The following is an 18,278-nucleotide window of genomic DNA, read 5'->3' as shown; positions in this document are numbered from 1 at the left end:
ATAGGTGGTATATGGTATTATGCATCAACATTATGCTGTAACACATAACTATTATTATTATTGGATATGTAAAGCCAATTAACAATTGTTATAAACTATAACAAGTGGGGATGGAGGGGTTTTGGGATTGGTGTGTGGGTAGGTGGGTCAATGAGAGCCTCTATGTATGTTATGTCTTGTGCTGTATGTTCTATGTTGGACCCCCTCGAAAACGAGATGACTGTCCATCTCAAGGGGTTATCCATGAATAAACTTGTTTCAACTAGTGGCGTACCGCAAGGCTCGGTGCTGGGACCGCAGCTATTTACTATATACCTCAATGATTTAGATGAAGAGATTCAAAGTAACATTAGCAAATTTGCAGATGACACAAAGCTGGGTGGCAGTGTGAACTATTAGGAGGATGCTATGAGAATGCAGGGTGACTTGGACAGGTTGGGTTAGTGGGCAGATGCATGGCAGATGCAGTTTAATGTGGAGAATTATGAGGTTATGCACTTTGGTAGCGAAAACAGGAAGGCAGATTATTATCTAAATGGTGTCAAGTTGGGAAACGGGGAAGTACAACGAGATCTGGGGGTCCTTGTTCATCAGTCAATGAAAGTTAGCATGCAGGTACAGCAGGCAGTGAAGAAAACGAATGGCATGTTGGCCTTCATAATAAGAGGGGTTGAGTATAGGAGCAAAGAGGTCCTTCTGCAGTTGTACAGGGCCCTAGTGAGACCACACCGTATTGTGTGCAGTTTTGGTCCCCTAATTTGAGGAAGGACATTATTGCTATTGAGGGAGTGCAGCGTAGGTTCACAAGGTTAATTTCCGGGATGGCGGGACTGTCAAATGCTGAGAGAATAGAGCAGCTGGGCTTGTATACTCTGGAATTTAGAAGGATGAGAGGGAATCGTATTGAAACATATTAGATTATTAAGGATTTGGACACGCTTGAGGCAAGAAACATGTTCCCGGTGTTGGGAGAGACCAGAACCAGGGGCCACAGTTTAAGAATAAGGGGTAAGGCATTTAGAACGGAGATGAGGAAACACTTTTTCACACAGAGAGTTGTGAGTATGGAATTCTCTGCCTCAGAGGGAGGTGGCGGCCGGTTCTCTGGATACTTTCAAGAGAGAGCTAGATAGGGCTCTTAAAGAGAGCGGAGTCAGGGGATATGAGGAGAAGGCAGGAACAGGGTACTGATTGTGGATGATCACGTTGAATGGCGGTGCTGGCTCGAAGGGCCAAATGGCCTGCTCCTGCACCTATTGTCTATTGTCTATTGATGACTACAGATTCCTGCATAATGTTAGTTGGTGAAAGTCTGTAATGTTCAGCTCCAATGTTTGATTTACTTTACCAATTGGCAGTTAATATTGTTATTGAGACCTCTGGCGTTGTGGATCAGATGCACATTATTGGGCTTGAAAGGCTTGTGGTATGAGGTACCAGCCCAAACCTCTGAGCTTTTTGTTCTAACATTTGTTGCATCGCTATCTTTCCACACAGTGCAATGGACGGAGCGGGAGTTTGAGCTGGCACTGTGGGCATTCCGAAAATGGAAATGTTACCAGTTTACCTCGTTGCGGGACCTTCTTTGGGGAAATGCCATCTTCTTGAAGGAGGCCAATGCCATCAGCGTCGAATTGAAGAAAAAGGTAATTGGCTATGTTTAAGGGTGACAGAGAGATTCCCACAATGGTGTTGTCATGTAACCTGTTATAGTTGTGAATGGGTCCAGCAAAGGCCAGAGAAAAGTCACAATGTCTCCTTTGCCATTGCAATGAGACATTTACGGCCAGCAGATGCTGCGTATGTAGCTCACCAGGTACAGAGACAGATCTCCCTACTGCAATTCCAAAGGATGTAATTCAAGACCGTGCCTACTGTGGGTCTCTATACAATGCAGGAGAGAAGCTAGCCTGAATGGGCCAGAAGAAAGATTGGAGAAAGAATGCCAGTTATAAGGTGGTATTGTTTGAGGGACATGAAAGAGGAAGGAAACATGTGTATGCGGAGGTGCTATCTGAAAGCAATAAAACCCAATTATCCCATTAATCACATAGTCCCCAGAGGTGTGAATGTTTGAGAAGGGCTCATAGAAACTTGCTTTAACAGTGTTACCTTCTCTTTAAACAGGTGCAGTTCCAATTTGTGCTCCTCACAGACACATTGTACTCCCCGCTACCTCCTGACCTCATGCCCCCAGATGCAGTTAAGGACAGAGAGAAGCGTCCATTTCCACGCACCATTGTGGCAGTGGAAGTCCAAGACCAGAAAAATGGAGCAACGCACTACTGGACCCTGGAGAAACTCAGGTACGGGAAAGTAAGAGATGCTGGTTAACCAGAAAGTCTGTTTCTAAGAACAATAGGGCTAGGTAAGAATATAATTCATTTAAAAACAAATACAAAGTTATTGGAATAGTCTCAACATAGTCTCAAGCTGAGTTCACTCTGATACTGTGTTGGAGAAGTATATTCATACAAATTTTCCTAAAATGTTTAATTGTTGGGCATGTTAACCAAGATTGCACTTTCAGTACAGATGTGTACAAGATGGAACTCAAAATGAGGGGTAGTTTTGGCATTGTGCTGATGGGTAATCTGTTCCATTGTTCATATTCTTGGCCAGTTTGAATCTGAAAGCTAAATATTTCTTAAGCTGAAAATGTGTACTGCTAAGATTTTCTAACGTTAACATTACTTGTTTCATATCATCATGATTTATCTCAGACCTATTAAAATCTCCCACTAGGAGACTTCGTTCAATAAAAGCTTATGGCTGATCCACTATCCCATCTCTGCTCCATAATCCATCATAAACCATGACCTAACAAAGATCCTATAAACTTGGTCTTGAATTTTCAATTGTCCCAGCATCTGCAGTCATGTGGTACGAGCAAAGATCAGATCTCCACAACCTCTTGTGTGAAAAGGTATTTCCTGCTGTCAGCCCCAAAGTTAAGGTTAGGCTGAAGATAGACACAAAAACCTGGAGTAACTCAGCAGGTCAGGCAGCATCTCTGGAGAAAAGGAATAGGTGACGTTTTGGGTCGAGACCCTTCTTTGGACTGAGAGTCAGGGGCAAGGGAAACAAGATATATAAACGGTGAAGCAGAGAGAAATAGAACGAATGAATGAAAGATATGCAGAATGATAACGATGAGCAAGGAGACATGGAGCCCACAATTGTCCATTGTTAATTCTGGGCTAGGTGATAATGAGTTAGGCTGCCTTATTCCAGAATTCTAGAGGAAACTAGACTAAGTGGGACCCGTTGGGTCCCAGCTGCACACGGGAGGGCTGGTCCCCCAACGCAATATTCCACCTCCACCGATTCCAATACACACACACACTCTCACAGACTCACATACACATACATACACACACACACACACTCACACACATACACTCACTCACACACACATACTCACTCACACATGCACATACACACACACACACACTCATTCACTCACTCACACACACACACACATACACTCACACATACACACACACACACACTCACACACATACACATACACACACACTCATTCACTCACTCACACACACATACATTCACACATACACTCACACGCACACATACACACACTCACACACGTGCATACACTCACACACACACACATACACTCACACACACACACACACACATACACTCACACATACACTCACATACACACACTCACATATACACACATACACTCACACACATATACTCACACATACACTCACACACACAAACACTCACACACACACACATACACTCACAAACACATACACTCACACACACACATATTCACACATACACTCACACATACACACACACACACACATACACACACACACACGCACATACATACATACATACACACTCACACTCACACACACTGACTATATATGACAGTAAACTTTCTTGAATCTACTCACATGGCTGAGCACAGCCTCTCCACTGTGGGGCTTCTGCAGTCAGCGGCACTTCTGCAATCAGCGTGACCTCTGTTTGTGCCCGTGCCTGTAAGGATGTGGCTGAGATTAGTGTGTTGGACATATCTCTTGCAGACAGAGACTAGACCTGATGCGTGAGATGTATGACCGTGCCGCTGAAGTGCCTTCCAGTGTGGTCGATGACTGTGACAATGTTATGACGGGTGGAGATCCATTTTACGATCGTTTCCCATGGTTTCGGTTGGTCGGAAGGTAAGATTGTGATAAACTTTTTATAGTGTTGTTTACCATGATAACTAATAGTTGTAGTCATGTTTAGAGATGAGCAGTGAAACCAGTGAAACACAGGTACATTTAAATTTCTACTTCTGGTTTCAATTGATTTGGAAAATGAATTAGCTTTACCCATTTCATCTGGATGACACGAGAGAGCCCAGAAGCAACGTATCCATGTTGAATGAATTGCACTGCAGTGTAGTTCTTTTCTTGTTTGAATGCAATTTTTCCAAGGTTTAAGTGTCCAGATGCATGTGGATACTGCTCATCCCTAGCATTGTCTCAATGGAAGTAGCAACAGAAGGTTGAGAGAGAAGTATTACCCTCTCTAGAATCTCTCTGTGCTAATTCTTTATGGAGTCTCAATGTTTTCATCTGAATGATGGTGAAACTTTCTTTACAGTCCAGCCTGTAGTATGTGTCTTTTCCTTAGGACAGATACACTATCCACGTGTTGTCTTCCCAGCCATCAGAATGGCATCAAATGCCTCTTCAGTAGGGTGTGCCACCACTAATCTCAAATTTTGATGTTGGCACAAGGAACTGCAGGTACTGGAATCTTGTGTAGAACACACAGTGCTGGAGTAACCCATCTGGTCAGGCAGAATGTCTGGAGGATGTGGTTAGTCTGAAGAAGAGTCCCAATCCAAAATGTTGCCTATCCATGTCCTCCAGAGATGCTGCCTGACCTGCTGAGTCACTCCAGCACTGTGTTCCTTTCAACGTCTTGATGTCAGCTCCAGGTTGGGAATTGGAGGAGATAAATGGTTTACCATACAATCCTTAGGGTGGGAGTGGTTCTGATGGGAGCATGACCCATACATATATCTTTCTGTGTATTTTATTATTATACATTCTCTGGATTTGGGAGAAGATAGGAAAATTGCATTTATTTACATAATTTACCTGAGAAGTTGATAGCAAGTTTATCTTTGAAATGTTGCACTCCTTGAGAAGCTGCAGGAATGTTAGAAAGTGAAATTCAGGATATTGATCCAGAGAAAACAAAATGATGGTATGCATAATAGATTCTGAGTTTAGTCAATATTTGCAGGGAGATGGTACGTGGCTCCTTCATATCCTCCATTATCCCCTCTGAATCCTTTTTACCCCATTATCTTTCATTCAATGTTTACATTTCTGCCTTTCTACATTATTTTATCACACCAGTATCTTGGCCCACATACCTGAGCCTCTTCTTCAGGAAGATTGCTAGCTCACCTCTTGAGGCAGCAGGATTGTCTCTCTCCAAGAAAATGACATGCAATCAAATTGTCAAGGGATCAAGTACAACAAGGGAGAGGCCAGGAAATTGTGTCACTTGGGTTTTATTCTACATATCAAATACAGTAAACACTCATGTTAATGGACCCCTTTATAACGGATTTCGGATGTAGCGGACAGACCTGCGGACCTTCCCAGGGCTCACACCACCTCCCTAGCCCTGGCTTCCGACACCACCCCCGATTCGCCACATGCACCAGTGAGGCCCTCTTCACCCACTGCACTGTCCGGTTGACAGTTGTTGCGCCTTGCATTGTAGCCCCTGGGGACTGCATTTCCTCGGGCCGCTGCCACCAACAGGAAGCGCTCGGTCACCGTAGGGCTCCCTCCCCTCTCACCAGCTCCTGTCGGCCCATCCCTTTGTCCGCTTCCCGCTCCACGGTCGCCTCCTCCTCATCCTCTTGTTGTTCTGTCCACTTGGCCTCACCCCCGACCCCCCCACGCCCCCGTCTCCCCCTCCCTCCACTCCTGCCGTATTCGCCTCCTCCCCCTCTCCCCCAAAGTCGCTGACATACTGGATGTCTCGGCGCAGGCAACCATTGTGCAATTCTGAATTTATACCTACCTTTCCATATTGATCTGTGATTATTTAGCGCATAGCATGAACGTGATTTCAGCAGCATGAAGACCCCTCTTACCTTCACAAACAGTTCTTCCCCCACCACTAGTCACATGCACAATTCGAAGAAGAGGATTCTCAACTGTTTCAATTCTTTCACAGTATGTTGTTGATGGGCAGCAGGTGAAGATGTTTGTTAGATCTGTTTAATGTGACACTTTTTGATAAAGACATCTGAGATGCAATATTGATGTCTTTATCGAGGGGCTTGGCCAGGCAGAGGAGGAGGTGGAGAAAAGGATTGCCAACAATTTGCAGAGAAGGTCGAAGGAGAAGGGTAACAGGCTTAGTCAGGAGGCTTTACTTTCAGAGATCACTGGCAATGTGGATTTGTTGGAGACTGTCGTTTTCCCAAACTACTTTGGCATTGGTTCCCCAAGATCAACCACTAATGGCAGAATAACCAACCACAGAGCCATGTCAGGCCTCCAATTACAGTGTAAATCCTGCGGACATTTTCCTGTTTATCAATCCGGTTTATTCCCCAGATTGTGAGAAGAAAGCACATCATCCTGAAGGATCACAACCTTCTGTGTATCTGAGCAGGAAAAATGAAGCAGATTTAAATATGCAGCATTCGTACTTATTAATGTACTCAATAAAATACTTTTTTTACATTGCTGTTAATATTGTCCATTTGGTCCTTTGGAATCTGCTGCACCATTCAGGAAAACTATGGTGGTTGATCCCAGCCCTTTCCTGTTGAGCTTCCTCTTGCTTGATTTCTGCAGAGCCTATAGTTTCAGAGCTGAATACAACCAGCCACTTAACCTTTAGGAGGTGTGATTTAGCATACTGGATATGGAGGAGCCCGGTAGATAAGTTAGTGAACATGGAAAGTTTATTTGCATCATATCACAGCAGCATGGGCTGTAAATTCAAGAGGATGCAAGTCAGATTGTCATATAAACCTAACTGGATAACTAATATCATAGAGTCCTACAATACCATGAAAGGTCCTTTGGCCTGCCATGTTACACCTACTCTCAAATACATAGCTGCACTAATCCCATCTCCTAGCATTACATCTCCCGCTTTCTATGCCTTGGCAATTCAAGTGCTCATCTAGCTCATTAACAGCACTAATGCACAGAAAGACCTTGGGGACACAACCCATAGCTTCCTAGAGGTGATACACAAGCAGATGGAATGATAAAGAAGGCGGTGTGTTTGTCTTCATCAGAAGGGTATTGAGTATAGGAGCCAGGAAGCCCATTTACAGCCTTTGAACTTTGGTTAGGCCACATTTGGAGTATTGCGTTCAGTTCTCTTCGCCCCATTACAGAAAGGATATGAAGACTTTGAAGAGTGTTTACCAGAAGTTTACCAGAATATTGCCTAGATTAAAGGGATAAGGAGAGGTTGGACAAACGGATTGTTTTCTCTGGAGTGTCAACAACTGAAGGGAGAATTGATTAAAAAAATTTAAATTATGAGAGACATACAGTAGATAGGGAAGACGAACGGAACCTTTCTCCCAGAATGGAAATATTAAAGACTAGAGAGCATAGCTTTAAGGAGGGAAGGCAACATTTAAAAGAGATGTGCGGGGTATGTTTTTTACGCAGTGAGTGATGGGTGCTTGTAATGTGCTGCCAGAGTTGGTGGTGGAAGCAGATATGATAATGGCATGTAAGAGGCTTTGGGATAGGCATATGGATATTCAGGAAATGGAAGATATCAGGATGGAAGGGGAGTCAGGCCCAGAGCTATAATGATTGTTCGACAGACTGACCATGGCAGACATGCTGGACTGTAGGAGAGAATCCGTCATTCTGAAGGATGTCCCTATATCACACTGTAAGGAATGTTTTATTCCGTTGTTTCAAACTGTCATTTGTCTGCAGTTTGTTGTAGAGCAATCTTACTGTTTTGATGAATTTTAGATCCTTACATAAAATATTTAAGATTTTAGTAATTCAGTTTATGGAACGTACCAACAAAATAATGTGCAACAAAATTACTGAGTCTTTGTGTCACCACTGAACAAATTTTGAGTCAATCCTTTGAAAAGGTGAGTGTAATACTACCCGCAAGTCAGTCTGACATAAGTCAGTGCATTCACTATGAAATCACTCAGTCCAAACTCCGACGCTGTGACACTGGCTAGTGTAACACTGGCATGGGGCACCAGTCAGTGTAAACACTGATATTGTTGAATCAGTCAGTGCTAACAATGAAACTATCGGTACAAACACTGACACTATCAAAACAGTCAGTACAAACAGTGCCATTGTGGGACAAATCAATGTAAATACTGACCCTGTGACAAAGAACTGTGTAAACATTAAAACAGTGGCATCGGGCTGTGCAAACATTGGCACTGTGACACCAGCAAGTGCAAACTCTAACAGTGTGACACTAGTCAATACAAACACTGATACTATGGAATCAGTCCATTTCAAATATAGCACTGTGAAACAAATCAGTGCAAACCTTGTGACAAATATCTGTGCAATATCTAGCACTATAGAATCAGATCATTCAAACACCAACACTGGAACTAGTCAGTGCACACACATTGTGGGATGAGTCAGCAGGATAATCATAAATATACCCATTTTAAACTTTTGATGCAAAGAGAAATGTCACAAATTGGTGGTGTAACTAACAGGCTTCTGAATGATTTAAATGAATGAGTTATTTCATGATCACCTGATAGACACAGAGATCCATATGTACAGTACCTGGCATAGCTGGGGTGGCCTCCATTATGCCCAATAAATGCACTCCAGGGCAGACTCAGACTAAGAATGAAGTGTTGACAATAATGATTCTCCCCTCCCAAGCATCCTCTTGGCTAATGTACAGTCCTGAGAAAATAAGATTGAAGACTTAAGAGCAAGATTGCTTTACCAAAGGGACTTTACCAAAGGGACCCAAGTTCTCCAAGCTCGGCCTCTAGCCCAAATGTTTTTCAATCCATCATATGGACCAGGAAGAATGATAATAAACTCGTTGTGATGCTCAGACATTGTCCAACTTCTGCTCCTCTGATCTGCAACACCTAGCAGAGAAGTACTGTCTCTTCTATGTCCCAAGGGAATTCACTTCCATGACTGCATTCCACATCCCAGCTCAGGTAGACATTCGGCAAATACTTAAGGAACTCTATGCTGTGGTCAATGATGTCCTCTGGACAATGTACTCCACCATCTTCTCCATTATTAATGGGGACGTCAACAAGGTTAGCTTGAAGAAGATACTTCCAAACTGCCATTAGCATGTCTCCTGCAGCACCAGAAGATCAAACATTCTTGAGCACAGTTTTTCCACCATGAGAGATGTTTATTGTTCCATCCCTCCGCTGCACTTTGGTAAATTGGACCACCAGGCTGAGCTACCTATGCATATAGGCAGCGACTGAAGATTTCAACACTGGTGAAAAGGATTGCGTCGACCAGATCAGGGGAGGCAGAGGAGCAACTTCACGACTGCTTGGACTGGGTAGACTGGGTGATATTCAAGGACATAGCAATGGACTTGAACAAAAACGCCACTGTTGTTACCAACTTTAAGAAGGAAATGTATGGAGGAATGTGCTCCTACCAAGACCATCCAAGTGTTCCCTAACCAGAAGCCTTGGACGAACTTGGAGATGAGCAATCTATTGAGGACCAGATCTGTGGCCTTCAGGTCAGGCGATCCAGAGTCATACAATCAAGTCCAGGTACAAACTCAAAAAAGGTCATTGAGAATGCACAGAGGTACTTCCGGACTAGAGAATCAGGCAGATGCTTGGCAACAGTGGCACTTCCTTCAAGATGAAACCAAGTAGAATAAGTGAGAGCAATGAATCGTTCTTGGACAATCTCAATGCTTTCTATGCTCACTTTGAAAAGGAGAACAACAATGTATCTTTATGGCCACCGCGGTCCCTGACACCACAGTGATCTCAGTGTCCAAGGCTGAAGTCAGAAGATCCCCCTCGAGGTTGAACCCTCAGACCGCATCTGGCCCTGATGGTGCACCTGCCCATGTTCTCAAAACCTGCACGGACTGGTGTCGTTCAACACCATCATCCCTTCTAAACTCATTGCTAAACCCTGAGAATGGGGTGGAAACAGTGTCTTTGAATAGGAATAGACAGACCCTTAAGAAGCAAAGTGGTGAAAAGTTATATTAGAATACAAATTGAGATTACAGTAACGGGGCTGTCCCACTGCGGCAACCTAATCTGCGAGTTTAGAAGAGTTTGTCATCGACTCAAACTTGCAGCATGGTCGACATGTGGTCTTAGGAGGTCCTATGAGGTCACTGGAACTCTCCTTCATGCTCGAGGGAAGTTCCCGCAAACTCGCGGCCTCAGCTACGTCGCGGAAAAATTTTCAGCATGTTGAAAATTTTTCTGCGAGTAAAATTTGGTCAGCATGGTTCTTTTTAACTCGTAGTGCAATGGAGTGGGGTCGCTATTTAGTTACAGGCAGTTGAGGGCAGCCATAGGCAATCTCCTTTGCTGACCGGGCATTTTACTTGGCTCATTGGAGGTTTCAGGACCAAGGAAAACCGACCGGCGAGGTAAAATACCCGCTAAACGTTAAACGTTGTCTGACCCCTTAAATGGGTCTCCACTCCTTCTCCCCCCCTTTTCTCCCCTTCTTTCTACTTCTCTCCCCTTCTCTCAACCCCCCCCACCACCCCTCCGCGCTCTCTACAAGACTTACCATACACTGTGCAGCCGTCTTTTACCTTCCTCTTCATCGCGGGTGTGATTTTCAGACAGCGCTCCCCCGCTTTCCCTGGTCTCCGCCTTTGCTATGTGTATGTGTGTGTGCGGTCGGTCGACCCAGCTCGCGGTTTCATCGCTGACGGTCGATCCAGCTCGAGATTTTTCAGGTGAGTGCCCTCGAGCTTGAAGGTCGAAGACACTCTTTTGAACTCACGGATTAGGTCGCCGCAGTGGGACAGCCCCTTTAGGTTAACCCTAATCTTATTGAAAGAGGACCAGTGGTAATGTGAAAGCACCAGGTCAGATAGCTGGTGAAAATAACTTGAAGCTGTCAACCATCTCTACAGCAGCTCAGTTGATGAGGACGGAGCTTGTTCAACCTCTTTGCTTCCTTAGGTCAACAACCAACACATTTGTCTTGCTGATGCTAAGGGCTAAATTGTTGTAGAAGGTTTTCAATCTCTTTCCTGTATCCTGTATTATCATTGTTGTTGATATGGCCAACAACAGTAATATCATCAACAAACTTAACCATTGAGTTGGTGTTGTACTTGGCCACACAGTCCTAGGTGTACAGGAGGTAGCGCAAGTGACTGAGCACGCAACACTGAAGGGTACCAACAGGATGAAGGAAATGTTATGGCCAATTCAAACTTATTGAGGTCTGCCAATCAAGAAGTCCAGAAGCCATTTGAAGGCTCTAAGGCCAATGTCCAGAAGTTTAGGGATGAACTTAATCGGTATTATGGTGTTGAAGGCTGATCTGTCAAGGCATATTGTCAAGATGATCTGGAACTCAACGTGATACAAGAGAGATGGTATCCTCGTGGATCTATTTTTCCCATATGCAAACTACAAGCTTGCTCGAAGACTAGCACAGATACGAGCTATTACCAGTCTTTCAAAACACTTCATTATGGTCCATGTTAGAACTAAAGGGCGACAGTCAGTAGCTCTAAATGTTTTCTCTTCTTAACCTGAGACCATGGCCTCTTTATTTTTGTTTGACATCTCTTAATTTGACACCTTATCAAAGTCATTCTGAAAGAGCAAATGCACCATATCTATCTATTCTGCCTACTACAATCTCAAAATTACTCTAATGGATTTGTCAAATTCTGTTACATAAATTCATTTTCACTCTACACAACAACAATATAATTCTCTGAGACTTCCATTGTTCTTAATTATAAACTCCAGCATTTTCCCTCCTTTTGGCCTAGAGTAACTGTCCGATGGCTCCTTGCTTTCTCTCTGTCTCCTTTTTCAAATGATTGGTTACATTTGCACCCTTTCAATCTGTGGAAACCATTCTTGAATCCATAGAATTTTGGAGGATGACTAGTACATCCACTATCTCTGTAACCATGTTGTTCAAAACGTCAAAATGCCATTGGTTCCAAAGGATTTCTGACCTATCATTCCCATCAATTTCTCCTTGACTAGTTTGTACTAAAACTAATATTTTGTGCTCCTTATTCATTCCGAACCTCGTGTACTCCAAAAAACTGTGGTCAAACACAAAATATTTTATGTCTGTGTCATTTTTCAACACAATGTTTCCTACCTCAATCTCAAAAGGGCAACTCTAAACCAGCTAATTTTCCTTCATATATATTTACAGAAATTCTTGCAACCTGTATTTGTGTTTCTTCTGAGGCTATATACTTTTTCTGCTTTTTCTTTCATATCAATGTCTTGGCCCTCCTTTACTGAAATCTGAAATTGTTCCACTAATTTTTTCTACTTTTGGTCTCATGCTGTCAATATGTTACCACTTAATGCAATCATCAGATCAGTGTGAAACCTGTCATTGTAGTCACTGGGACAGTTCGACAAATGTCAGTGCTATCACTTCAGTATAATCATTTGATTTGTGTCACGCCATCACTGTAATTAATGCAACTAGTCTGAAGAAGGGTCCTGACCAGAAACTTTGTCTGTCCATTCCCTTCACAGATGTTGCCTTATCCACTGAATTACTCCACCACTTTGTGTTTTCTTCCAGATTCCAGCGTCTCCAGTTCCTTGTATTAGTCAATAGTCATACCAGTCAGTGCCTTCATTGCAGAAAATTACATCAGTTAGTCCAGGCACCAAACATTTAAATTATGAAATGAGTCATCATTCAGTGTGATCAATGGACCAACTTCATATAAGTCATTTCAATTAGTGTGGCTGTGTTACTCGTGGCCCAATCAATGAATCAGTGTAACATCAGTCCTTGCAATCATTATGTCTGTGCAGAATGAGCTGGTGCAGTTAATGAATGAATGCCATACGTGTCGGTTTAGATACTTGGAAAGTGTGACCCCCTCCCCTCCCCTCATGCAGTCTTCATTCTCATACTGCTTCCACTGGTCATTCCTCTCACTACATTCTGCTTATTTTTTTCCAAATTCCACAAGCGCCACTGATCATTCCCCAGGCTACATACTTTGTATTGTTCACTTCTCCCCATGCACACTGTACTGGCCGTCCCATGCAGCGCACCACGTACTGTGTGGTTGGTGCTTCAAGTCAAGTCAAGTTTATTTGTCACATACACATACGAGATGTGCAGTGAAATGAAAGTGGCAATGCTCGCGGACTTTTGTGCAAAAAGACAAACAACCAAACAAACTATAAACACAATCATAAACACACATATACCTTTACATAATAAATAATGGAAGGAAAAACATTCAGTAGAGTTAGTCCCTGGTGAGATAGGCGTTTACAGTCCGAATGGCCTCTGGGAAGAAACTCCTTCTCAACCTCTCTGTTCTCACCGCATGGCAACGGAGGCGTTTGCCTGACCGTAGCAGCTGGAACAGTCCGTTGCAGGGGTGGAAGGGGTCTCTCAATCACAATAAATCTCAATCAAACCACAAATTCCCCTGCTCCTCCGCTTGTACAGCCCACCCATTATCAATGGTACATCTTCCACCTGATTTAGGGGATGAGCTTGCTGTGTAACAGCAGTAATGTTTGGACAAGCGGGTTAATTGGGTGCAACTCACGGAATTGTTTCTTGCCCAGATAAAGAGAAATTCCTCCTGATGCAGAGAGCGATGTAAATAAGTGGTGAATAATGCACTTGTAGGAGTGTCATATTGTGATATCCATATGAAATGATTGCTATTGTTTGTAACATTTCTTTGATATACTATTACACTTCTTCTGCATAACACTTGAAGATGCTGAATATTGAATGTTTTTTTGGTAATCTTGCTCTGGGTATCCACTTCACCGATCAATCCATGTGCTGGCTCATTCAGATTTCCACCCATAAATACAGCCAGCCTTGGCTGAAACAGTGTGTGCATCAGAAGAACGAGCAGACCTGGTTAACATTGAACGAGGGCAAGTGAGTGCTGACCCTGTACCCATACTTTTGTTCCTATCGCGTACCTCACGCATTGGACAATGTACTGATTGCTAAACAAAATTCTCTTATTGGTATCCAACTTAAAATAACAATTAACTGTTTTTTTTTTTAAAAGGGTAGTTATAAAATCCAGTTGTCCACAGCTTAGATTAGTCCTGAACGTGCATCCTCATCGTGTAATAACATAGAAGGAGGTCCCTCAGGACAACAGATCTACGCTGGCTCCCAGGTGAACATCCCAGCATTCCCCTTCGCCCTCTGTTCACTTCCCAGAAGCCCTGCAACTTACCCTCTCTGGCACATGGCCATCAACTCCACTTTGAGTCTTTTTGCCATAGACTTACATGAAAGGGTAATTTTCAATAGCCAACTGGCACATCTTTGGGATGTGGAAGGAAACCAGAGCATCCAGGTGACGCCCATGCTGTTGTATGAAAACTACATGCAGTCAACACCTGAGGTCAGGATAAAACCTGGGTTCCTGCAGCTGTGATTCCATTAGATGGCCACTCCATAAATAATTGTTCACTTGGTGGGCAGCGAAGGGTGGAGAGAGTGTATTATTTACTCATTAGATTACTAGATACATAGTATCTGTTTACTGAAAATGTTCACCTGAATATTGCCTTTAGCGAAATAAACTGAGAAGGATGAGAATATTTATAAATACAAATTTGACCTGAATGCACTGTCTAAATGGTAGCAAAAGAAGAATCAGGTGTCAATTGGATATATACTTAAAACAGAGCAAGCCACAGTGAATGGGTGGTCGTACTGTGGTTATTTCATTGAGTAGGGGCATGAACTAAGGGGCAGAGGAAGAAAACACGGTGATGGCCAGGCCATGTGACGATCCGTTAAGGTGGATGCCAAGCACAAGGTCTGCAGTGTGAAGTACTGTGACGGGGTAAAGGATCAGATTGGGGTGTTCTGAAGCTGGCCCTCAGATCTGTGAAATCAGTAAGAAATTGGTCAGAAGTGGTCATGGGTCTCTGCAGTGTCTGGGAAAGGGCTAGAGTATCTTCTGATTTTGTGCCAGTGTTGTAGAGCTCATTGGTAAAGTAACAATATCAGGAAGTGGTACCATCTAGAACCTTAAGACCAACACTTTGTTTGGCTGCTTTTAACTTTTATAACTATTCTATGCAATTTCTCTCTCATTATTCTTTAAAAAACTCAAATATCTATTGCTATTTCAACCGTGACCTAAATGAGGTGAATATTCCCTTTGAGCCTGCCCTATGCGTGAATGTTGTGTCCATTGGCATCCTGATACATGTATTTTTGACAGCAGATCTTTAAGAGGGAAACACCTTCTGACCAAAGCTTGCTGATTTCAGGTTTCTGTGGAGCAGATTTATTAGAATCTTGATGATAGGTGTCAGTCAGAGAGTTTCTGGCCTATTGTTGAATGATGAGTTTTTTTTTAACATGTCTTTGTCTTGTACTAACCCTAGTTCCCCTGTCTCTGGCTGTACTAGTACTCCCATTTTCAACACTTGCATGACTGAGCGCATGGCTGATCTCACCCCCTCCCCCACCTTCTCGAACCCTGACTCTGACATCACTGAGCTCGCAGACGAGCGCCATGATGGAAAGGAGGAGGAGGATGAGGAGGATGAGGATGAGGATGAGGATGAGGAGGAGCTGGACGATGAAATCTTTCTGGATGATCCCTTTTCTGACCTGGGGGGAGACGAAGGGTACCAGTTCCACCATGATGGCCAGGACCCGTTTTACGACCGCTCACCCTGGTTCAGTTTAGTGGGAAGGTTGGTGAGGTCTCTAGAGCATGAAGGGAAGGGACTAGCTCTTTCACACTGAGAAGAGTAACCCCAGTGGCAAATGGTCACAACAGATCTTAATGTTGGAGTCATTATCCATTCTCCATAAGCCCCAGATTTGCCTCAAGGGCCGCTGGTTCACACTGATGGAGATTTCATTCAAGATGTGGACTGTGATACTGTGCAACAGTTGCGTTATCACCATCTAGAAAACTAATACTGTAAGTGCCAAGACAAAATTCATGTTGTCAGATAGAGTGGAATCCTACAATATGCAACAAATTGGTAAAAGTCATACCAAAGTCATCCCAAACTTATCTGGGATTGCTGAAGTATTCACATGAATCTGGTGACACTCTACTATTTGGGGTAATGAGTTTCCAAGCCTGGTAAGTTTATTGAATGTGCTCTGTCTTCTGCTCAACATGAGAAAGGTGAGACTGAGCAAAGATTTCTGCAAACAATTTCCTCAGCTTACTCATTCTCAGCACATGATTTACCGCTTGTTGGCTGATAGGGTGCAGGATGCCCAGTGGATCCCCCTGTGTTTGAGAATATACTGACAGAGCAGCAGCTTCCACTTGCTGCATTCTCTCTCTTGTCAGAGACCCATGCGTTCCACGGGACAATAAAATGCTTCAGTTAGATTTTGGATGGGTGGGTCAGAAGCACTGGATTTGGCCTTTTAAACCCAACATCTGGATAGCCAAAATGGATGCAGCTAAATTGGTTAAATGTCTGTGCCTTTGTTTACATCACAGTTGTATGCATATGGATTCCATTGTATCTCACGGAGGAAGGCAGCTTTTGCTGTGGTTTCTAGCATGGTTGACAATAGGGCACTGCAGTGAGACTTGCATTAATGAACAATTTACTACACCTTTTTGTTAATTTTTTTAAAGAAGGATTGTACAACTTTTTTGGTTTGGAAATTGTTACCTCTTACCAGGAAAGCATTTGATATGAAGTTGATAGAATTAGAGCTTTCAAGGAAAGCAGGAGAAATTTGCTCCTTAAATAGAATTGTCCAGTGCTTGTGTTTAATCTCAGAACACTAACACCAAGCAGCAATTAAATATACCATTTACCTTCTGACCATATTGTGTTCCAACATGGAACAAGTAAACTCTTAAATAGGAGCGAGCAGGGCTTCTGATGTAAATGAAAGGGTGCGAAATAAAAGCAAGTGAATGATCAGTTTAGTGGGAAGAAAAGCAGTGAAAAAGAACAATTCGGGGCAGAGAGAAAGGCCGATGTACATAACATCTCTTCAACTGATGGAGGGCTGAAAGGTGGCATAGCATGTGACAAATTTATAAAGTTAGTTGTGGGTTAGGCAGCTGGTAGAATTACAAAACTAAGTATTTGATGAATTCATGGAGTTGGAGAAATCAGAATAATGGAAATGGGTAAGGGCAAGGGTGGGTGCACCCTAGTGCAGGGTTAAGATGCAAGGAATACTATTCCAACATAGTTCAATTTCAGGAGGCCAACAGTAAACACCTTGGTAAACAAATTCTTGTGGCATTACACGCAAGATGAATTGGGCCAGGGATGGTTGTAAAAGATCCTGAAGATAGACAGGAAGCACCGAAGAGTGTGTGTCGCTATGCCTACTCTTCACAGCTCATGCAGGTGATGGTCACTCTGCTCACTACTCACAGTTGCAGGCATGTGTTAATCTCGGCCCACTTCTCGGTTTTCTTGAGAAAGAATATCCTTCTTGAGTGTCTACTGAACAGCTAGATGGTATTATGTAAAGGTAACAAAATCTCCAGACCAATATCATTAAACATATTAAAAAATATTTAATTTCAGTTACATTTAATGAATATTCAATGTGTTGCTTCTGGTTTAGAAGTGTTTATTTGAATTATAATGTTTTGAATGTAAACCTCTATATTAACTTGGAGGTTTAGTCCAGGTGTCAATGCAGTTGCCTTGTCAGTCTTACAGTTCATAGCCCATTGATATCTGAGATCTTTTTTCACAGCTTTGAATCCTACAGTTCTCCCGATGAAAGAGCTTGTCCCCTTACCAGCTCATCTCAGTAGGGCATGCCAGACTTTCTGAGTAGGTCATGCCAAGGCATCGCAACAAGGCATGCCAAGGCATTCAGTTTCCAAATATGTTTCAGTTTATCTCAATTGGCTATCCCAGCACAGCAGCTTTGGAAAAATAATAAAATAGTTTTCTCAAACTGTGCACGCACGTTGGCACTACTGTTTTGCTAATTGCTGTGCAGCCATTTTGAAAACCGCTGCGCCAGATGCTGGGTACCTTCTGTTAATGTTACAGGCGCTACAATAGAAGCTGGCTCTAC

The 18,278-nt window shown here is 43.1% G+C and overlaps 1 protein-coding gene across 14 annotated transcripts in view; it reads left to right on the top strand.

Moving 5' to 3' along the window:
- Window positions 1-18,278, top strand: part of kif1a (kinesin family member 1A) — a 209,205-nt gene that overhangs the window by 126,669 nt on the left and 64,258 nt on the right. For 11 of the 14 annotated variants that reach the window (XM_033031477.1, XM_033031469.1, XM_033031474.1 and 8 more), the window contains 4 exons: window positions 1,498-1,646; window positions 2,128-2,306; window positions 4,068-4,205; window positions 15,653-15,943. In XM_033031477.1, the coding sequence (XP_032887368.1) occupies window positions 1,498-1,646; window positions 2,128-2,306; window positions 4,068-4,205; window positions 15,653-15,943 (757 nt within the window). The remainder of the gene's footprint in view (window positions 1-1,497; window positions 1,647-2,127; window positions 2,307-4,067; window positions 4,206-15,652; window positions 15,944-18,278) is intronic. The other 3 variants (XM_033031475.1, XM_033031481.1, XM_033031480.1) reach the window with 1 other exon arrangement.

This window comes from Amblyraja radiata, chromosome 13, assembly GCF_010909765.2.
Source record: "Amblyraja radiata isolate CabotCenter1 chromosome 13, sAmbRad1.1.pri, whole genome shotgun sequence".
Lineage (NCBI taxonomy): Eukaryota > Metazoa > Chordata > Chondrichthyes > Rajiformes > Rajidae > Amblyraja > Amblyraja radiata.
This window is presented reverse-complemented; position numbering and strand designations above follow the sequence as displayed.